The sequence below is a fragment of the Carcharodon carcharias genome, chromosome 21 (genome assembly GCF_017639515.1).
Source record: "Carcharodon carcharias isolate sCarCar2 chromosome 21, sCarCar2.pri, whole genome shotgun sequence".
Taxonomy (NCBI): domain Eukaryota; kingdom Metazoa; phylum Chordata; class Chondrichthyes; order Lamniformes; family Lamnidae; genus Carcharodon; species Carcharodon carcharias.
In genome coordinates, this window is record NC_054487.1 from 31672395 (window position 1) to 31696512 (window position 24118).

At 43.9% G+C, this 24118-nt stretch overlaps 1 protein-coding gene across 2 annotated transcripts in view; it reads left to right on the forward strand.

Annotated features, from left to right (window-relative positions):
* The window catches only part of fbln1 (fibulin 1), a 289537-nt gene that overhangs the window by 31567 nt on the left and 233852 nt on the right, over positions 1-24118 (forward strand). For both annotated transcript variants that reach the window (XM_041215928.1, XM_041215927.1), the window contains exon 4: positions 16878-17076. In XM_041215928.1, coding sequence (XP_041071862.1) covers positions 16878-17076 — 199 coding nt within the window. The remainder of the gene's footprint in view (positions 1-16877; positions 17077-24118) is intronic.

Sequence of the window (24118 nt, forward strand, 5' to 3'; positions counted from 1 at the left end):
TAGCCATTATGGAGACATGGTTACAAGGAGTTCAAAGCTGGAACTTTTCAAAAAGACAGACAGGAAGGAAAGGGTAGTGGAGTAGCTTTGTTAGTATGAGATGGAATAAGTACGATAGCAAGAAATTATCTTGGATCGGAAGATGTAGAATCTACATGGGTGGAGGTAAGAAATAACAAGGGGAAAAGGACACTGGTGGGAGTAGTCTATAGGCCCCCTAACAGTAGCTATATTGTGGGACAGAAAATAAATCAGGAGATAATGAGGGCATGTAAAAAAGGCAGTACATTAATCATGGGTGACTTTAATCTTCATGTAGATTGGGAAAATCAAATTGGCAGTGATAGCCATGAGCAAGAATTCATAGAGTATATTCGGGGCAGTTTCCTAGAACAATATGTTGTGGATCCAACCAGGGATCAGGCTAATTTGGATCTGATAATGTGTAATGAGGCAGGTTTAATAAATGATCTCAGTGTATAAAATCCCCTAGGAAACATGGTTGAATTTAGCATTCAGTTTGAGAGTGAGAAACTTGGGCCGGAAACAATTGTGCTAAACTTAAATAAGGGTAATTGCAAAGGAATGAGGGCAGTGTTGGCTGGATTGGACTGGGAAAGAAGTTTAGCAGAAAAGACAGTTGATGAACAATGACACATGCTTAAGAAAATAGATCATGACTCACAACAAAGGTATATTCCAGTGAGGAAGAAAGATTGTAGGAAGTGGATAACCCAACCATGATTAACCAAGCAAGTTAAGGATAGTATCAAATTGAAAGAAAAAACATACAATGTGGCAAAGATTAGTGGTAAGCTAGAGGGTAGGGAAAGTTTTAAAAAACAACAAAAGATGACCAAAAAAAAGAGAGAAAATAAACTTTGAGAGTAAACTAGCAATTAATATAAAAATGGAAAGTAAGAGCTTCTTTGAATATACAAAAAGGAAAAGAGAGACCAAAGTGAACATGGGGCCCTTAGAGAATGAGGCTGGGGAAATAATAATGGGGAGCCAGGAAATGGCAGAGGAGTTAAATAAGTACTTTGCATCAGTCTTCACAGTAGAATACACTAATAGCATTCCAAAAATATTAAATAGTCAAGGGGCAAAAGGAGGGGGAGGAAATAAATACAATAACTATCACTAGAGAAAAAGTATGAGGAAAACTAATAGCGTTAAAGGCCGATATGTCCCTTGAACCTGATGGGTTGCATCCTAGGATATTAAAGGAAGTAGCTACACAGATAGTGGATGCACTGGTAGTAATCTCCCAAGAATCCTTAGATTCTGGAAAAGTCCTAGAAGATTGGAAAACTGCCAATATTCAAAAAGCGAGGGAGAAAAAGAACAGGTAACTATAGGCCAGTTAGCTTAACATCTGTCATTGGGAAAATGTTAGAGTCTATTATAAAGGATGTAATAGCAGAGCATTTAGAAATGCATAATATAATTAAGCAGAGTTAGCATGGCTTCATGAAGAGGAAATCATGCCTGACAAATTTATTAGAACTCTTTGAGGGGGTAACAAGCAGGATAGATAAAGGGGAACAAGCAGATGTAATATATTTGGATTTCCAAAAGGTGTTTGATAAGGTACTGCACATAAGGTTACTTAATAAGATAAGAGCCCATGGTGTTGGGGTAGTGTACTAGCATGGATAGAGGATTGGCTAACCAATAGAAGACAGAGAGTTGGGATAAGGGGGGCATTTTCAGATTGGCAACCTGTAACTAGTGGAGTGCCACAGGGATCAGCGCTGGGGCCTCAATTATTTACAATATATATGAATAACTTGGATGAGGGAAGTGAATATACTATCACCAAGTTTGAAAATGATACAAAAATAGGTTGGAAGGCAAGTGGTGAGGATGACATAAAGAGTTTACAGAGGGATAAAGACAGGTTAAGAGAATGGGTAAAAACTTGGCAGACGGTGGGGAAATGTGAGATTATGCACTTTGGCAGGAGGAATAAAGGAACTGATAACTATTTAAATGGAGAAAGACTGCAGAAAGCTGCAGCACAGAGGGATTCGGGAGTCCTCATGCATAAATCCCTTAAAGCTAACACACAAGTTCAGCAGATAATAGGGAAGGCAAATGGAATGTTGGCATTTATTTCAAATGGAATGGAGTATAAAAATAGGGAAGTCTTGCTAAAACTATACAAGGCACTAGTTAGGCCACACCTAGATACTGTGAACAGTTTTGGTCCCCTTATCTAAGAAAAGATATACCGGCATTGGAAGCAGTCCAGAGAAAGTTCACAAGGTTGATCCCAGGCATGGAGGGATTTTCTTATGAGGAAAGGTTGAGTTGGCTGGGCTTGTACTCACTGGAGTTTAGAAGAATGAGAAGTGACCTTATTGAAACATATAAGACTCTTAAGGGGCTTGACAGGGTAGATGCTGAGAGGCTGTTTCCCCTTGTGGGAAAGTCTAGGACCAGAGGGCATAATCTCAGAGTAAGGGGCCATCCATTTAAGGCAGAGATGAGGAGGAATTTCTTCTCTCAGAGGGTATTGAATCTGTGGAATTGTTTACTGCAGAGGACTGTATGGGTTGGGTCGTTAAGTATATTCAAGGCTGAGATAGACATATTTTTAATCAGTCAGGGAATCAAGGGTTATGGGGAAAAGGCAGGAAAGTGAGTTGAGGATTATCAGATCAGCCATGATTTTGTTGCATGGCAGAGCAGACTTAATGGGCCGAATGGCCTGCATCTCCTCCCATGGCTTATGGCCTAATTGGGAAGAGACTGAGCAGGGTCCATCAACAGCCTTCAACTCTGCACTGCACTCAGAGGGAGAACCCTTCCCTGACACAATATCCTTTTGAAATGTTTTCTTTTGGCTATAGCCAGCAATCCCTTGAAGGAGGACTTCATAAGGCCACAAGCATCTTTAATTTATTTATTTTTGAGATAGGAGCATCACTGGCAATACCAGTATTTATTGTCCACCCCCACTTGCCCTTGAGTAGATGGTGATGAGCCCTATTTTTGAATATCTGCAGCCCACGTGGTAACAGTACTCCCACACAGCTGTTACGTTGAGAGATCCTGGATTTTGATCCAGCCCCATAATGAAAAAATAGAAATTTGTTTCCAAACCAAGATGATATATCTTGGAGAGGATCTTGGAGGTGTTTGTGTTCACATGAACTTGCTTCCCTGATCAAGTAAGATGTTAGAAGTTGCAGACTTGGGAGATCATTGGAAATTTGCTGCAGTGCATTCCGTAGATAGTACACATTGCAGTCGCAGTAAACCAGTGATGGGGGGCAATGAATACTTAAGTTGATGGATGGAGTGCTGATCAAGTGGGTTGCTTTGTCCTACATGGATTCTTGAGGGTTGTTGTAGCTGCATCCACCCAGGCAAACGGAGAGTATCCACTTCTATGTCATTTAGATGCTGAGAAGACTGTGGGGAGCCGTAAGATGATTCGCCACAGAATATCCAGCCACTGACCTTCTCTAGTAGCCAAGACATTTATGTGCCTGGTCAACTTGCATGTCGAGTCAATAGAAAGCTGTAGGATGTTGATGATGGGGAGTTCGGTGATTGGATGTCAAGGAGTGGTGGGTGGTCTTGTTGAAGATGGTCATTACCTATATGGAGTGAACGTTGCTTGCCGTTTATCAGCCCAAGCCTGGATGTTGTCCGCATTTAGCATTCAGTGTAGTCCCATTTTGCAAATTGGGCTCAAACAGGGATGAGGCCCAAATTTGTGTGCAAAAGGACTAATGCATATTTCAGGTGAGAGCTATGGGAACCTCTTTTTCTGCCTTTACCTATATGATGGGTAGTTAATGCTGAGTTTTAATAATAATATAAAGGCATCAGTCACTCATAAGGGATTGTGTAAACATGTTGTGGGTTCACTTATTTAAACTAGGCACATGAGAATAGTTATTCGGAGGTAGAAAGCTTGAAGGCATCAGCAGACTGGATCACATGGCACACTTCCTCCAGTGATGGCATGCTGCGATCCCTTAAAGACATATTACAGTTAATACATAAGGAGTGTGCCTGCCCTGCCACCATAATGGGGGTTGCGATGCCCATTTGGAGCCTGTAAAATGGGGAGGGCACCATCAAACTTCTAGTCCAATGACTCTAGTGCTCAATTATGCCTGGTAGATTTTATACAGTTTTATCAGTTAAAATCTATTTTTTAAAGTGGCCCATAATTTGGTCAGCTCAATAATGATTACATCACAATTAAAACCAAAGCATTGTCCATATGTTAAAGATTATGCAAGTTATTTTGGTTGAACGATGAAAACATCAGCTAATTAGATGTAATGCACTAGGCTAGCCTGTTTGAAAGTCTGGATTTAGGACACATTTTTCGTCCTAATTCCAATTGGGATAATTTGAATTTGCCTGGAAGTACTAAACCAGAAACCTGCAAATTTAACACTCAAGGCGAACAGTATACGTGGGGTCCTTGCAAGCACTTTCACTGAAGATGTGGGGTGCTATGGCTGGCACACAGCAGCTTGTTGCAGGACTGCTCAGGGACTGAGAGAGAAGGTACACAGATTCTCGGATGTGACATTGGAGAAGGAGGCCTAGAGGAGGAGAGACATCTTGAATCCACAAAGGGGAAGGAGTCCACCTGGCCTTCCATTCCCTGCTATCCCTTTTCTGCATCAGCTGCTCTTTCAGGCCTCGTCGTCCTGCCATTCCTCATCCAGCCCAAGATGACCACGACCGAGCTCTCCCTTTTAGTGACTTCAATAAGGACTCCAATAAAGTTGAATAGCACAGGAACTGTTTTTAGGTGAATTCCCAAATGAAATGATGTTTGAGTGTTGGTTCTGTCTAGACAGACCGCGCCAGAAAGTCTCCTGGCACGTTTCAGAGATCCTCTTCACAGTTCCAGCAGCAATGAACATGAAAAGCTGAATATCTCTTTAAGTAGCACTTGAAATCAACTTCAACACTATGGGTGGAATCGCCCCAGATTTACTCAAAGAGCAGTAGTGGGTGGGATAAATGTCGTTTTAACCGCCGGCCATAATGGCAGCTTTTGGCACTGTATCGTTCCATTCCCACCTCAGTAATTATGCCGCCACAAGAACCACGCCGTCTTGCTGGCAGGCGGCCTCTAATTTGCCCGCTACACTGTTACCTCACCACCTCTTCACACAGGATGCCATATTTAAATTGCAGCCTCACACTTCTTAATGCTTGTAGACCAGGGCTGTTCAAGTGAAGACGTGACACCAAAAACCAAGATGAGTTTAGCCCTCCCCTCCCACCCGATTCAGTGACGGATCCCTGGGACACCTTCTGGACACTGTGGAGGCCCGTCACAAAGATCTCTACACCAGCTCCGGTCGCAAGAGGCCCAAAAGTGGCTGACATGGTGAAAGGACATTGTGGCCGGAAAGTAATTAAGGCAATTAATTAGCTAACTGAGAGCAATATTACAGGGGTTTTTGAATTTTATACACAGCTTACAGAAACCGAGGACTTCAGAGATTTTGTTGGTAAAAAGAGGTGGCAAGCAAGGGGGACCTCAATGGTGGCTTCATCCAGGAGCCATCATGACAGCCAATGTGGCATGCCATGGAGCGTGGAGTGTTATAGCACAGTGGATGGTAAATGCTGAGCTGCTCAAATCCCAGAGGGAAACTTGAAACAACTGTCACAACTTGTTTTGCAATTTGTATATATTTCAAGATGCGTGCCTCGAATTTAGTAGTGATAAGAACACCGAGTCTTATAGGTTTCTTACAAAACTAAATTAAATCTTTATTAATAGGAGAAATGTTATTAAGGACACACAGAGATCTACTAACTCTTGTTAAGTACATACAGATTACTACTATGATAACTTCTAAATCCCCATTTAATCTAAACCCCAGTTACACTTTCGTTAAGGCAACAGTAAGACACTGATATTAAAAGACAAAGAAACACGATACCCTGAACAATCTAATTCAAAGTGAGTTTTCTTAGCTTCAGTTCTTGGTAGACAGCAGCTTGAGGCATAGATGCTGGAGACTTTTTCATGCTTGACGCTTGTTTTAGATCTTAGAATTCCTTACCTTGAACACAACCTTCCCTCCTTTATCCATATCTTTCCCTTTGAATACAAATTCCCATTGTTTCACTAGGAGCAGATTATTGAGCTCGGTGGACGGGCACGTGCCCAACTCAACTGAGCGTAAAATGATGTGCGATGACGTCGGGTGAGGGTCCCGACGTCATTGCATAGTCCCACGATATTTCATTCAGTGGGCGTGCGCCAAAGTTGGCAGCGCGCCTGCTGACAATTGAAGGGCCCATTAAAGACATTAAAAAGGTCATTAATTTCAAATTTACACTGCCTGTCCAACCTTACAGTTGGCGGGCAGGTGAAAACGCCAAGTGACATTTGCACTTTTTAGGAAACTCATCCACGGGTGGGATGAGATTTCCTAAAGCAAAGAAAAATAAAATAAAAATTTCACACTTGAATTAAAAACATGTCCCTACTCATTTGACAGAGTCACATGAGGGGACATGTTTATGGCATTTTTATTCTCTTCATTATTCTTTATTAAACAGCGCTTCATCTCCCTGAGGCAGTTCCGTGCCTCAGGGAAATTGAAGCACTCTTTTGCAGATGTGCACGAAGTTCGCACTAGGCCCACTTGCCCTCCTCCCCCGCCCGCACAGGCAGCATTGAGCGCTGTTGCTTGCGCTCCACTTGGCCTGCCCACATAAAATCGCGGTGCGGTGCTGATCGCGAGCGGTGGTCAGCTTCCCAACCACCCCTGCCCGCCCCTGGCGAGCACCCCTGTCAAGGGCAAAATTCTGCCCTATGTCTTTCGAATTTACTTTTATAATAAAAATCTCTCATAGTACCAATTTTATCAGTATTCTTTGGGAAAAATAAACACACTGGGCAGAATTTTGCCCTTGGTAGGCGGGCGGGCCCCACCGGCGCGGCAGTGGGCGGGCAGCCAATCCCTGCTGCCGAAGTGGGCCCTGCCGGCATTTTAAGTAGGCGGGCCAATTAAGTTATGCGCTTGCGCACGAAAGTGCGCACATCTCCCAGAGACTAAGTGCGTCTCAGGGAGATCACTGAAAGTTTTTTAAACATCAAGAATAGACAAATAAAAAATTTATTAACATGTCCCCCTCATGTGATGATGTCACATGAGATGGGACATGTTAATAAAAAGGACATAAAGTTTATTAAACAATTTTAAAATGGACATGAAACCTCATCCCACCAGTGGATGAGGTTTCATGTTTTTTTCTGTTCCCCACTGGGGCTCCTGGCCTGCCCGCCAGCCTTAAGGTTGGATGGGCAGGGCATTTAATGAGCTTAATTATCCTGGCCGTTGACAGGTCGATGGGCGGACAGCTGATTTCGCTGTCCGCCCGCCTTCCTCAATATTTAAATAGACTGGGATGACGTCGGGGGTTCCTCCCAACGTCATCCCACGTCATTTTCCGGTTGGCCAGCGGGCCCCGCCTCCCACTGGCCGATGGAAAAATTCTAGCCACTGTTTCTTAACTTACCCTGGCTAGGTGGAATATTTTACTCCCTTTTTTGAAATCAATCTGGACTGGTTTATTTAAAAATGTAAATGTTCCCTTTTCACTTATGTTTACCTACTTAGCATTTCAAACCTAATTTATCTTCTATTACATTAAAGCCTTCAGCTGTCTTTAATTCAATTAAGTCACACTAACACACACACACACACACACACACACACACACACACACACACACACACACACACACTCACAGACCCATAGACACAGACCCCACTATTACTCTACTTTGTAATAAATTCCAATAATATTATGAAATTTATTATATCTTTCTGACAGGAGTAATGGTGGGCACTGGCATACAAAGACAGGAGTGGGGGAAAAGTTGTCGGTACTGTGGGGGCATCTGGGATTCCAACTGGGCAAGGCACTGGAACACAATAGAGGAGGGGATAGGAGGAAAGGGAGGGGGGCATTTGTATAGGAGGCCTTGGAAACTGAGTGGCGACTTGCCATGGGTGTCATATACTCAGGTTTTGGGACCTCTGGCAAGTAGGAGGAGCAGCAGAGAGGAAGGGAGATTTAGTAACAGACAGAGAGAGATCAGCAACCTCAGGTCCAACAAGAGTGCCTGCCTTGGGGTGGGGGAGCAGGAGAAGGTCACAGAAGGGCATATGACCAGCTCCTCAGTGCAGAAGGATAGTGTCCGTGTCCAAAGCTCAACTATTCACAAATGTCCGAACGACAGTGTATGGAAGTATCTGTACCTGCTGGCATTGGGCATTTGGTGGTGTGACTGGACAATATGGCAAGAAGGCCAAAAATTGGTACATGACATCGTGAAACCAGTTTGCGATCGTCCGCTCCGCCCGCCAGTGGGCCGCGTTTCCCGCCATCGGACACTGGGAACCTCATTGTAATACATCTGCATATAATTATAAGTGCAGTCTGCCAGAATTGTGCCCCCCACTAGATCGTACGCTCTGGGGGCGTGGGGTGGGAGGGTGTGGTACACCTGCTGATCCTCCTACCAATGGGTGCTCAAGGGCCCTTGGCTGAGTCCTTGAGGAGAAGAGGTAGCTGGAGTGAGAGCTTGCTTCCCCACATCCCTCTCGCGTACACACTGTTGGAGGCCAATTATAGAGTCAGCGATGGAGTTGAGCCTGCATAGCAGTGCAGGAGTGATGTCCTAGACCAAGGTCTCTATGGTGGCTGCTATCCTACCAGTGTTGACCTTGGTGCATTGGCACGATGGCGCTATTGTCTCAGCCTGAAGGCGGATGGGCTCCTCCATCATGCCCTGCAATCTGAGAAGTGTGCCGGACATCCGTTCCTGATGTTCCCGAGCTTTTCTTTGCAGTTCCAGCAGCTGTGATATGACTGAATCCAGAGGCTCATCAACTTACTCAAACTCAGCAAATTTCTGGCCTCCAGCAGTCCTCCGAGTGCCGGACACCTGGGAAGTCCTTGCCGCCACCTGCTGCAGATCAGACAGTGCAATGTGCTCACTAGATTGAGATCCTGAGGCTACTGTAAGGATAGGTCCCACTGAGGTGTGTGTCTCTGCGCTGATGGAGAGTGCGGGTAAGTGCTATGGTGAGTCTTCAATGAGGGTGTCTCCAGATTCCTCTGGGTCATGGACTCTTTAGGATGTTTCCCAGATGTGCCTGTGAAAGCAAGGGGAGATAATTAGTGCATGGTAATGGCCTGTGAAGGAGGACAGATCACTCATAGCATGGTTGTCTAAAGGATGTTGCACTGCTGGATCCTCACTTGGTAGAGCACCGCTAACCTCACCATCAGCACAGGAATGATCCTGTTGCCAGCCAGCTGGATGGCTTTGTTTTCAAAGTCTGTGAGGACCTTGATTTCAGTCATTCCTCCACCAGTCTGCAACCTCTCTCCCTTGTTGCCAGCTTATCCTGCATGAATAGAGATGGCGAGAGTGTAAGCAGGGCGCCTGCCAGGCCAGATGATAAGATTATAAGTGAACACCTGGCGGAGCTGCCAGAAGGTATATGCACCCTTACGTGGACAATGGAGAAGTCCATCCAGACCATGAGTGCTGCCATTTCTCTTTGTGTGTATGCTTAGCTTCCTCTGTGGAGAGATTGGTGAGTCTCATGGAGAGCCAGATCCAGCAGATCATTCAGTGGATGCCAGAGATGTGCACAGACCTGCATTGCATTGCCTTGTTCTTGAGCTCGATGCAGCAGTGGCAAGGAGAGAGGGGGATGATTTGTCTGGAGAGTCTGCCAGGTCCCCACAGTTTTCAAGGTAGCAGGTAGGTATAAGTCTGTATTGGGAACAATGGATGCCTTCTGCATCTGGGGTCCCTTTCATTGCCCTCTTGCTGTTGGCAGTGGCTCCTCAGCCTCAGTGACATCTATGCAGAACCCCCTCTACATGGCAGGGCTCTCTAGGCAGCTTAAAGGTGGCCGTCAAGTTCATCCCAAGCCGCAGGGCAGCAAGGTCAGGACACTGCCTCCACTTTGGCTCAAAGAATAGGGGAAGCCCATATACAAGCCAGCATAAAAGGATTATGAAGAGCACCTCACTGCACTTGGGGTTCATGGATGAAAAAATTGTCAAACTGTGAAGTCTCTTGTTTCTGTTGTCGTTTAATAAAGGATTAATCTGTTTGCGGTACATCTCCTTCCATGTTTTACAGCTCCATGGGACTTCAGTTATACCCTGGCTCCCTCAAGGGGCCAACAGTGTGCGGTCAATGCTTCACCCTTGCTACTGTATGATGTGCAACTGGGTGCAGGGCAATGGACTGGTAAACAAAGATGGCGACAGCAGGGCTGCAGAAAGATTTGGCTTAATTGGTATGGATCTGACAGGGTCATTTGGAACATCTGTGTGTTAGTGAGCCTCCCTTGTACGTATCTCATTGCATCTTGTTTGCGGTAGCTGGAGTTTCTTAACTTGCATTGCGTGGTCAACTGCTCCCTCATCATCAGAGGGAGCAGCACAATCCACAAGTTCCTCATTATTCAATGCCTCCTCCCTATGCGTGTACTCTGAGACCATAAGACCGTAAGATGTAGGAACAGAATTGGGCATTTGGCCCATCAAATCTGTTCTGCCATTCAATGAGATCATGGCTGACTGATAATCCTCAACTCCATTTTCTTGCCTTTTCCCCATAATTCTTGATTTCCTTACTGATTAAAAATCTGCCTATCTCAGCCTTGAATATACTTAATGACCCAGCCTCTACAGTCACTGCGGTAAACAATTCCACAGATTCACTATCCTCTGAGAGAACAAATTCCTCCTCATCTCTGTCTTAAATGAGCAGCCCCTTACTCTGAGATTATGCCCTCTGTCCTAGGCTCTCCCACAAGGGGAAACAACCTCTCAGCATCTACCCTGTAAAACTCCTAAGAATCTTATATGTTTCAATCAGGTCATCTCTCATTCTTCTAAACTCCAATGAGTACAGGCCCAACCTACTCAACCTCTCCTCATAAGAAAATCCCTCCATACCCGGCATCAACCTAGTGAACTTTCTCTGGACTGCCTCCAATGCCAGTATACTTTTCCTTAGATAAGGGGATCAAAACTGTTCTTCGGCATGACCTGCATGAGAGAACTGATAGACAAAAGGAATTTGCGCTTTCCATTTTATCCTTTCAACTACTCCTAGTGTGGAACCCCATGTGTCCAATGGTGGACAGATGAACACTGTGCTTCATGTGTGCCAGAGGCTCTCTGGTTGCTTTTTGCTTGGCCACTCACTCTCTTGGATCTGCACTACTGTCTTGCCACCAGCAATGTTGCAGTTGCCATGTTACCCTGCCAGTTCCAACGCTTCCTCTTTCACACAGGTCAGGATGGCCAGGGATGAAACTCCGCTGTAGATCTTGGCCTGTTCCTTCAAGTTATGGGCTGTTTCCTCCTACAAACAGAAAGATGAAAATTGTTAGTCACCCCACAAAGACAAACACAATGCCTTTGCTGGTGGCAGCCCAGCAATTCATGATGGGAGCACATTAATGCTTCCTACAAGCAGCTACTCTCAAGAGACATTAGGTGGAGCCATCAGTCACAGACAGGCACATCTCACTGAGATGCAGCCATGCCTCTGACAAGATGCGCTGCTGTCTGACTTCATTGCCACTTACTGGGTCTCCCTCTCGCATCAAGCACACCCTTTTGCATTACCACAGACAAGTCCAAAATGGGAAAGAGGCACGGAGTATTCAGCTTGGCAGACTGAATAAGGCCATTGATGCACTTATGGACTGGATCCAGGTTTTGGGGGTGATCCCATGGTTGCTGATCTCCTCTGCCTGTAGCTGACAAGTTCTGAAGATTTTGCATTGCTGTTAGTAACTGATAGGAAGAGAAGGAGCATTGCAACAGCAAGAGTTGTTGCATAATACCCAGGAGTGCAACTTTAAACTAATTAGTTTTACTTCTCTCAACTCCCCAATCATAATCTAAACCTGTTGAGGCCAATTATAGCAAGCCTGCTGTTGTCTTTATTCAAATAACTCAGCAAAGTCTTGCAGTAAATTTAAAAACCTTGAAGCACTTGTGTGTAGCAGCAATAATGGACAAAAACATCTGTATAGTAACAGATAAAGATATCTAATTTTTTTATTCATTCAAGGGATGTGGGCTTCTCTGGCTGGGCCAGCATTTATTGCCCATCCCCAACTGTCCTTAAGAAGGTGGTGGTGATGAGCTGCCTTCTTGAACTGTTGCAGTCCATTTGGTGTAAGTACACCCACAGTGCTGTTAGGGAGGGAGTTCCAGGAATTAGACCCAGCGACAGTGAAGGAATGGCAATATATTTCCAAGTCAGCATGATGGGTGGTTTGGAGAGGAACTTCCAGGTGGTGGTGTTCCCATGTATCTGCTGCCCTTGTCCTCATAGAGGGTAGTTGTCATGGGTTTAGAAGGTGCTGTCTGAGGAACCTTGGTGAGTTTCTGCAGTGCATCTAGTAGATGGTACATACTGCTGCTACTGTGCGGCGGTGGCGGAGGGAGTGAATGTTTGTGGATGGGTGCCAATCAAATGGGCTTTATCCTGGATGGTCTCCAGCTTCTTGTGTGTTGTTGGAGCTGCACTCACCCAGGCAAGGGGAGAGCATTCCATCATACTCCTGACTTGTGCCATGTAGATGGTGGACAGATTTTGGGGAGTCAGGAGATAAATTACTTGCCAAACATTCCTAGCCTCTGACCTGCTATTGTAGCCACAGTACTTACATGGCTAGTCCTGTTCAGTTTCTGGTCATTGGTAACCTCCAGGGTTTTGATAGTGGGGGAATTCAGCAATCTATTCATTGAATGTCAAGGTGTGATGGTTAGATTCTCTCTTGTTGGAATCAAGGGATGATTACAGCACTAAAGGAGGCCTGTCTTGTCTGTGCCAGGTCTCTGAGGAGCAACTCAGCTAGTCTCACTCATCCACCTTTTTCCTGGAGTCCTGCAATTGTTTTCTATTCAGATAATTATCCAATTCCCTTTTGAGAGCCAAGATTGAATCTGCCATCACCACACTCTGAGGTCGTGCATTCCAGATCCTAACTACCCACTGTGTAAAAAGATTTTTTCTTATGCTACATCACAGATTTACAGAATCACAGAATTGTTATGGTGCAGACGGAGGCCATTCAGTCCATCGTGTCTGCACTGCTCTCCAAATGAGCATCATGACTTAGTGCCATTCTCCTGCCTTTTCCCCCTACCCTTGCACATTGTTCCTATTCAAATAATCCCCTTTGCCAATCACCTTAAATCAATGTCCCTGGTTCTCTCCTCTTCAGCCAATGGGAAACGTTTCTCCTTACCTGCCCCCCCATGATCTTGAACAGTTCAATCAAATCTCTTTGCAACCTTAACAAAAACAGAATTACCTGGAAAAACTCAGCAGGTCTGGCAGCATCGGCGGAGAAGAAAAGAGTTGACGTTTCGAGTCCTCATGACCCTTCGACAGAACTTGGGTTCGAGTCCAAGAAAGAGTTGAAATATAAGCTGGTTTAAGGTCTGTGTGTGGGGGGCGGAGAGATAGAGAGACAAAGAGGTGGGGGGGGGTGTGGTTGTAGGGACAAACAAGCAGTGATAGAAGCAGATCATCAAAAGATGTCAACGACAATAGTACAATAGAACACATAGGTGTTAAAATTAAAGTTGGTGATATTATCTAAACGAATGTGCTAATTAAGAATGGATGGTAGGGCACTCAAGGTATAGCTCTAGTGGGGTTTTTTTTTATATAATGGAAATAGGTGGGAAAAGGAAAATCTTTATAATTTATTGGAAAAAAAAAGGGAAGGGGGAAACAGAAAGGGGGTGGGGATGGGGGAGGGAGCTTACGACCTAAAGTTGTTGAATTCAATATTCAGTCCGGAAGGCTGTAAAGTCCCTAGTTGGAAGATGAGGTGTTGTTCCTCCAGTTTGCGTTGGGCTTCACTGGAACAATGCAGCAAGCCAAGGACAGACATGTGGGCAAGAGAGCAGGGTGGAGTGTTAAAATGGCAAGCGACAGGGAGGTTTGGGTCATTCTTGCGGACAGACCGCAGGTGTTCTGCAAAGCGGTCGCCCAGTTTACGTTTGATCTCTCCAATGTAGAGGAGACCACATTGGGAGCAACGAATGCAGTAGACTAAGTTGGGGGAAATGCAAGTGAAATGTTGCTTCACTTGAAAGGAGTGTTTGGGTCCTTGGACGGTGAGGAGAGAGGAAGTGAAGGGGCAGGTGTTGCATCTTTTGCGTGGGCATGGGGTGGTGCCATAGGAGGGGGTTGAGGAGTAGGGGGTGATGGAGGAGTGGACCAGGGTGTCCCGGAGGGAGCGATCCCTACGGAATGCCGATAAGGGGGGTGAAGGGAAGATGTGTTTGGTGGTGGCATCATGCTGGAGTTGGCGGAAATGGCGGAGGATGATCCTTTGAATGCGGAGGCTGGTGTGGTGATAAGTGAGGACAAGGGGGACCCTATCATGTTTCTGGGAGGGAGGAGAAGGCGTGAGGGCGGATGCGCGGGAGATGGGCCGGACACGGTTGAGGGCCCTGTCAACGACCGTGGGTGGAAAACCTCGGTTAAGGAAGAAGGAGGACATGTCAGAGGAACTGTTTTTGAATGTAGCATCATCGGAACAGATGCGACGGAGGCGAAGGAACTGAGAGAATGGGATGGAGTCCTTACAGGAAGCGGGGTGTGAGGAGCTGTAGTCGAGATAGCTGTGGGAGTCGGTGGGTTTGTAATGGATATTGGTGGACAGTCTATCACCAGAGATTGAGACAGAGAGGTCAAGGAAGGGAAGGGAAGTGTCAGAGATGGACCACGTGAAAATGATGGAGGGGTGGAGATTGGAAGCAAAATTAATAAATTTTTCCAAGTCCTGACGAGAGCATGAAGCGGCACCGAAGTAATCATCGATGTACCGGAGAAAGAGTTGTGGAAGGGGGCCGGAGTAGGACTGCAACAAGGAATGTTCCACATACCCCATAAAGAGACAGGCATAGCTGGGGCCCATGCGGGTACCCATAGCCACACCTTTTATTTGGAGGAAGTGAGAGGAGTTGAAGGAGAAATTGTTCAGTGTGAGAACAAGTTCAGCCAGACGGAGGAGAGTAGTGGTGGATGGGGATTGTTCGGGCCTCTGTTCGAGGAAGAAGCTAAGGGCCCTCAGACCATCCTGGTGGGGGATGGAGGTGTAGAGGGATTGGACGTCCATGGTGAAGAGGAAGGGGTTGGGGCCAGGGAACTGGAAATTGTTGATGTGACGTAAGGTGTCAGAGGAATCACGGATGTAGGTGGGAAGGGACTGGACAAGGGGAGAGAGAAGGGAGTCAAGATAACGAGAAATGAGTTCTGTGGGGCAGGAGCAAGCTGAGACGATCGGTCTACCGGGGCAGTTCTGTTTGTGGATTTTGAGTAGGAGACAGAAGCGGGCCGTCCGAGGTTGGGAGACTATCAGGTTGGAAGCTGTGGGAGGGAGATCCCCAGAGGAGATGAGGTCAGTGACAGTCCTGGAAACAATGGCTTGATGTTCAGTGGTGGGGTCATGGTCCAGGGAGAGGTAGGAGGAAGTGTCTGCAAGTTGACGCTCAGCCTCCGCGAGGTAGAGGTCAGTGCGCCAGACAACAACAGCACCACCCTTGTCAGCGGGTTTGATGACAATGTCAGGGTTGGACCTGAGAGAATGGAGTGCAGTAAGTTCAGAGAGAGACAGGTTAGAATGGGTGAGAGGAGCAGAGAAATTGAGACGACTAATGTCGCAGATGCTCTTATGCTACATCACAGATTTACAGAATCACAGAATTGTTATGGTGCAGACGGAGGCCATTCAGTCCATCGTGTCTGCACTGCTCTCCAAATGAGCATCATGACTTAGTGCCATTCTCCTGCCTTTTCCCCCTACCCTTGCACATTGTTCCTATTCAAATAATCCCCTTTGCCAATCACCTTAAATCAATGTCCCTGGTTCTCTCCTCTTCAGCCAATGGGAAACGTTTCTCCTTACCTGCCCCCCCATGATCTTGAACAGTTCAATCAAATCTCTTTGCAACCTTCTCTACTCTACGAAGAACAGCCCCAGTTTTGCCAATCTATACACATAACTGAAGTCTCTCAACCCTGGCGCCATTGTCGTAAATCTTCATTGCATCCTCTTCCATACCTTCACATACTTTTAAGTGTGATGCCCAGAATTGGACACAATACTCCAGTGGAGGCTAAACCAGTGTTTTATACAAATTACCATAACTTCCTTACTTTTGTACTTGATGCCTCTATTTATAAAGCCTTTATAAACCACTTTCTCAACCTGTCCTGCCACCTTCACGATTTGTGCAGATATACCCTCAGGTCTTTCTGCTCCCACACCCCCTTTAGAATTTTATACTTTATTTCATATTGCCTTCCCTTGTTCTTCCTAACAAAATGTATCACTTCACAATTCTCTGCATCAAATTTCACTTACCATGTGTCCACCCACCCATTCCATCACCCTGCCCATGAGTTATTAAAATTTGTCACTATCCTCTTCACAGTTCACAATAAGTTGTGTATCATCTGCAATTATATTTTGTAAAAAGTCTTGCAATAAGATGGATGCTGGCATAGTACAATGATGCACAAACAGATGAGGCACAGAATTGTTAGGGAAATGCCTGAGTTGATAATCACATAAGGCACTATGGCTGAATAGTAGCAGCAGCCTTTAAATTCCCTAATCTGTGCCCAGATCACTGCTAAATTAATTATTTGCTCAATTTCTTTATTCAGCCATTATTATCTTCTTCCCTCCTTTCCTGAATTAATTCCTATTTAAGGGAAGAGCATGTGTATATATAAATATATATATATATATAGTCTTTCTCACTCCCTCCAATTCACTTCTTTTACAGAAATGCTGTCAGTGCTGTCTTCTTGGTAAAGGAGCTAAAGATAATGGACTCAGTTGTGAAGCAAATCAAGCACTCGGATACCAGTGTGGACAGGTTTACAGAGCATGCTGTGTAGGAGAACAAGAAGGCATCAGTCTTCCAGCCATAGGCAACAACACAGAAGAATATTCAATCCCAAACAGGCACAACCACGAGACAGGTAAATTGAGAGTAAAAACAATGATCCTGGAGGCCATAAATAAAGAGGTATAATGCCTTTCTTTTAGCTGAATGTCAGAATGTCTTGTCCAGATAGAAAAATATTAACATGTTTTAAGATGAATGCTATGATAACAAGTGTAAAGGCTCACTGTTTACATGAGGCAATATTTGCCATTTGGTTTTGAATTTTTACTGGCAGCACCTCATCTTGGCTCAGCTGGTAGCATTCTTGTTAGAAGATTGTGGATTCAAGCTCTGGTCTAGGAAATGAGTGTTTAATCAGGTTACTGCTTAGTGTAGTACTCGGAGAATGCACATTGTAAAAGGTCCAATCAGGCATTACATCAAGATGCAGTCTGCCCATCTGTGTCATTTAGTTGGCTGCTAAGATTCCCAAGGTACCAATTAAAGAAACAGCTGAGAGTTCTCCTGATATCCAAGCCAAGATTTTCCCTTCAAATGATACCATCCAGGGCTGATTTACTTTATCATCTTATTGCCATTTTTACAAACCTGCTGCTGCATCACTTCATGGAATGAGAAACCTTGCTGAGAAACAATTTGAAATGTTCTTGGAGGATGTTTAATTACATGAATTAAATTAGAATGCATTGCTGCTTCACTGCATTATGGTAATGAAATTATAAGCAGATCTATTAATAATTCAAAGCAGGAGCAGTTCTTCTCTCCCCACATAAAATGTTTGTGGAACACTTTTTGTCAATGCCTTCTTAACAAAAAATCTCCATTGTAATAGACTGTGAGTTCTTAAATCTCAAGTGATAGGCAGATGATGCAATGAAATAAAATACTAATTATAGGCTCCACTGCATCTGTCTGATGTAATATGCCTTTATGAGATATCAGCATGAAAGCACTAAAACAGAAGTGTGTCATGTGATCCAGTCTTAGTTTCACTTTTGCTTTAAGCAGAGCACACATACAACTTGATGTTTTCAAGTTTTATACCTGTGTATAACTGTTCTCATGTGCCTAGTCTTAGTAAATGAACCCACAATGTGTTTACCCAATCCCTTATGAGCAATTGGTGTCTTGTGTCTGATACAACAAATAAGCTCAAGGACTTATATCATTATAAGAACATAACATGGTGTTCAGCTGGGGTGAGACAGGTGGCAGCAAGATTAAGTACGGGTACGACATGGTGAACAGCCTTAGATCATGCCACATGGCACAAGACAACCCTCAACATTTTGATCAGAGTGCAATGAAGTTGTAGCATTAGAGAGTGTTGAAACCCAGAGTGGTGGCTGCTCAGTACAGCTTTGAAGACACAATGCCAAGAGAGTGCTCAAATAAAAAGCTGGTGAACAGACAGATCCCTTGTGGTGAAATTGTAGCACATAGCCTGTCAGTTCAGTGAGTGGGACAGTGCATCGAGAAGACCAGCACTGGGTTAGCTCAGTTGGGAAAGATGAGTGACCAGGGTGTGAGCCAGATTTATGATGAGCAAGGGTGAGTCAAACACAAAAAAAATTGTAACAATCAGGCTAGAGAAGGCTGTGATTATAGCAGGTGGCTTCAGGAGTTGCTGAACAATCAATTGAACAACATATGAAGACACCATCACTGCATGGTGCATTCCCACCACAACCCGTCTTCATGGGTGGAGCTTCTGAGAAGCGCATGAAATTGACACTCATCCCAGGTACGACAGAAGAAAGGAGGTCAAAGGATTATTGTCAGAAAGTCCACAAAATTCCCCAGTATGAATTGGGATGCAATTGATGTACTATCCAAATTCAAAATGTTTAAACAGCATACAGAACAATAGTTTCTTGATTCAGATGTGTCTAAACCAGACAAGCAAGTCATAAAAATTTGCCTAGCAATAGGGAATGAAGGTCTACACAGGTTGAACATGTCAGGATTAACAGAAGAGGAGCTTGTCCTCTTCAAGTCCAAAACGTATAGCATTGAAGAGCTACTCAAAAATGGATGTAAATACAAAGCCATCCTCGCAGGTCAATGAAGCTTGCAGGCCTTCAGTACAACCCCAATTGTTGACCATTTATTTCAAGAGGACTATAATATAAAAGCAGGGATGTGCTGCTGAGGCTTTATAAGGCTCTGGTCAGACCACATTTAGAATATTGTGAGCAATTTTGGGCCCCGTATCTCAGGAAGGATGTGCTGGCCCTGGAGATGGTCCAGAGGAGGTTGACGAGAATGATCCCAGGAATGAAAGGGCTTAACATATGAGGAACATTTGAGGACTCTGGGTCGATATTCGATGGAGTTTAGGAGGATGAGGGGGGATCTGATTGAAACTTACAGAATACTGAAAGGCCTGGATAGAGTGGACGTGGGGAAGACGTTTCTGTTAGTAGGAGAGACTAGGACCTGAGGGCACAGCCTCAGAGTAAAGGGAAGACCTTTTAGAACAGAGATGAGGAGAAACTTCTTTAGCCAGAGAGTGGTGAATCTCTGGAATTCATTGCCACAGAAGGCTGTGGAGGCCAGGTCATTGAGTGTATTTAAGACCGGGATAGATAGGTTCTTGATTGGTAAGGGGATCAAAGGTTATGGGAGAATGGGGTTGAGAAACTTATCAGCCATGATTGAATGGCAGAGCAGACTCGATGGGCCGATTGGCCTAATTTCTGCTCCTATGTCTTATGGTCTAAAAGATCCCCAAAAGATATGAACTACCTTGGAAGACCAGTTTAGAATCAGGTTAAACTTTCATATTCATCAACTAGAGCTCATATCATTTTGATAGCAACCTACAGAATCCTTAGTCAGCAGATGCAGAGAATGGGATATGTACCGTTTCTTTTCAAATGCAGAGCTACCAGATAGAATTGTTGAGTTGGCAATTGCATCCACTCCCATGGAAGCATTCCAGAACGATATGCTAGACAAGTCCAAAACATATAGCATCGAAGAGCTACTCAAAAATGGTTGTAAATACAAAGTGATCCTTGAAGGTCAATGAAGCTCAGTACAACCCCAATTGTTGACACACCCACTTGAATACCCAAACCTAGCAAGACATGTGGAAGGTGTGGTCTTCTGCATGCACCAAGGAAATGCCCAGCTTTTCATCTATTCTGCAAAACATGTGGCAGAAAGGGCCATTGGCAGTGGCAGTGTACTAGCGCAAAGGCTGATACAGCTACAAAGAGCTGTGCACTGATCGAAACAGACCGTACACAACGGGTACATTCAAGCAATGAGAATAACCATCTGGTATCCCATCAGAACCATATACATGGGGTGATTGACAAACCAGAAAATTTCAATAATGTGCACAACAAGATGAAGAGTGGTGAACACATGTTTCATACTGTCAATCTCATGGAAAACATAGATGCCATCACATCATTCAAACTCTTTGCCAAGATTTGAATTATCTGCCCTAAGAAAGTTGGTAAATATTTGCTATTGGTCAAGTTGGCACAGGGACAAGTGCCAACATACTAGCCCCAGGAATCCTGAAAAACATGTATCCACAGACATGGAAGGACATGGCGAGACCTACTTCTGTGAAACTTTCAGTGTTTAATGGTTCATTAATTCGAAGTGCAGGATCCATAGTCCTGGAGTGTAAGTACAATCAGTCCTCCTGGGTGTCACAGATGTTCTACATAACGGAAACTGAAGGCCCAGCGATTGCAGGTCTGCTGGCACATCGTGACCTCACACTTATAACAATCTATGGAATCAGTCAGACCTCACAAGGCAGATCAACCTCAGAAACTATTCATATCACCTCAGTTCATGACCTAACATCTAAATATTCAGAATGTTTTGACAAAATTGGCATTTTCAACATTATACTTGCAGGAGAATGCAGATCTGTCAATGGTACATTTTTTGCAACACAAATGCCAGAAGCTACAAGAAGAAATGCTGCAAGATTCTACGCTACAGAATCTGTGGATAGCCATCATCAAAGGATGGCCTGATTCAATTCAGCATGTCCACGAGCACGAGACCACTTTGACCTTGTTGTGATGACCTAGACATCTCCTGGGAAGTTATTTTTAAAGGCAAGCAGGTTATCATACCAGAATCTTTACAACCAGACATTCTTTGATAACTTTACCACTCACACAAGGGCATTGATCAGCTGAGAAGACTTGCAAGAGAGATTGTCTATTAGCCTCGTGTGAACAATGACATTGAAATCATCGTCAAGAAGTGCGAGGCATGTCAAGAGCATATGCCAAGTCAGCACAAAGAACCATTGATTTCACATGAAGTTCCTACCTATTCTTGGTCCAAAGTCGTATCCAAACGCTTTCATGGCACTGACTTCATTGTTATTGTTGACTACTTCACCAAGTATTCGATAATTGCTCAATATATCAAGCACAACTGTTGTGCACACTCTGAGTGCTATTTTAAGTTTATTTGGTGTACCTAGAGAGATCATTATGTATAACAGTCCACAATTTATTGGTAAGCCATTTCATATATGTGAGAAGTGGATTATTGATCACACTGCTTTTTCTCCTTATTACATTAGATCTAACAACATAACTGAACAAATAATTTGCACAGTGAAATCCCTAATTCTCAAATGTAGACAAGCCAAGCAAGGTCTACACATTGTAATGTTACATCTGAGAGTGATACATTTAAGTGCAGCTATTTCATCACTGGGAGGGCTCATGTTTGGCATATCAGTGCATACCAATTTACCTACTCTTATCTATTCTATTCTTTCAGAAACTAGAGAACAACTTTTAAAACTGCAAGAGAAGATGACCAACATGTGTGATAAAATGCAGGTGCAGGCTTGCCATGTTTACAGTTGTACAACTGTTCTCATGTGCCTAGTCTTAATATGAACGCACAACATGTTTACCCAATCCCTTATATGCAATTGATGTCTTGTGTCTTATGCAACTAATAATTTCAATGACTTATATAATTATAAGAACATGACATTGCCTACATAGTGACACATCATTACCAAGAAATACAACCACTGGCAGGTTGTGCACCTTCAAACTACTAATATTGGGTTGATTTTTTTTGTTAGGTCTGTATCCATTTGAGTTTTGAAGAATAAGAGGTGATCTTATTGAAACATGTCAGATCCTAAGGGTGGATGCTGAGAGGGTATTTCCCCTTCTGAGAGATGCTAGAACTAGGAGACACCGTTTAAAAATAAGGGATCTCCCATTTAAGAAAAAGTTTTTCTCTCTCAGAGGGTTGTGAGTCTGTGGAACTCTCTTCGCAGAGAATGGTGCTGGCAGGATCATTGAATATTTTTAAGGTTGGGTTAGATAGATTCTTTATTGACAAGGGAGTCTAAGGGCATTGCGAGTAGGAAGGAAAGTGGAGTTGAGGCCACAATTAGATCAGCCATGATCTTATTGAATGGGGGATCAGGCTCAAGGGGCTGTATGGCCTACTCATGCTCCTAGTTTGTATGATGTTAGATCACAGGCAGTTCATGTGATGCAAAAAAGCAACATTGTATTTTCTTTTGGTCAGGGTAAATCTGCCTCTTGCTTTTCAATTTTCTCTCTCCACTCCTCTCTTTGTTTGGCCTCCTTTTGCCTTCTCCAGCTGAGGTGGCAGGTACACATCCTACTCCATCTTTTCAAATCAGTAGCAATGGATATGTGAGAATGGCCCAAGGTTAAATTTCACAGCTTCCCAACTGAAATTCCCAGACAAGATTTCTGTTGAAGAAGGAGTCTTGCTGTCTGTGCATTCTCTTTAAGTGATGGTTATTTTAAAAAAGTGCATATTAAACTAATATAATTGTTGCCAGTGGGCTGTTCTTTTTGACATAAGGAGGTCTGATGTATAATGATGTACAGCAGAATCTTTGGAAGTAATCTTTTATAGTGTTGGATAAACAGATTATATGTATCTATCAAATATACAGCCAGCAGCATAAATATCAGAAGTCACTTTAAAACATCTTGCACTATATTTAAGTGCAATCTATTTTGTTTGGCTTGGCTTTTAGGGGGAGGTGGTGGTGTAGTAGTCATGTTACTGGGCTAGTTATCTAGAGGCCAGGCTAATGCATTGGGGACATGAGTTTAAAATCTCACCAATTAATAAATCTTCAATTAATAAGTCTGGAATGTAAACCTAGTCTCAGTGATGGTGACCATGAAACTATTATTAATTGTTGTAAAAACCCACCTGGTTCACTAATGCCCTTTTAGGAAGGAAATCTGCCATCCTTAGCCAGTCTGACCTACATGTAACTCTAAACCCACAACAATGTGTTTAACTTTTAACAGCCCTGTGAAATGGCCATTCAGTTCAAGGGCAAATAGAGATGGACACAAATGCTAGCCTTGCCAGCATTGCCCACATCCCTTGAAAGAATACAACAAATTGCAGTTAGCAGTGAAGGGATGGTGTTCACTGTTCACCATACTGACAGCCGCCCACAGAGGTTTTGTGGGCTTTTGAATGTAGGCTTGCTGTCATCTTGGTCAATTTCCTGGAACCCTATCTTAAAGCACTGTGGGTATACCTACTACAATGGTTCAAGAAGGCGGCTCATCACCATCTCCCCAAAGGCAATTAGGGATGGACAATAAATATTGGTCTTTCCAATAACTCCCACATGCGACAAGTTTTTAAAAAGGCTAACTTTTTCTAGTGTATTCATCAGTTACTAGTGGGTAAGTACAGAAACTTCACGTCCTTGCATGGATTTCAATGCTGAGCCAATTGATAAGGTACAGCCTGTGGAGGAGCAGGGTAACTCAGACAGCAACTTCCTGATTTCTGTGTTTCACTGTGCATGTGCATACTCTGGAAATTGCTTCCTGATGTACTCCATAATGACGGTGATCATTATTGGCCTCAGTGTTACTCTCAGTGCAAAATCTAACAAGTCTGTTTCTTTTTTATAATCGCTTAAAAAGTGAATGTGTGGATAGCTGGTAAACAAGGTCAGGGTTAAAACTCAAATCCAATTTTGTAACCTCACAAATTGTTTTTGAGTGAAGAATTATTGTAGGTTTTGGCATATTGTGTATGTGTTGCTGTTTAAAGTTGCACCCTTAGAGATGCAGAGTGGTTATATTACT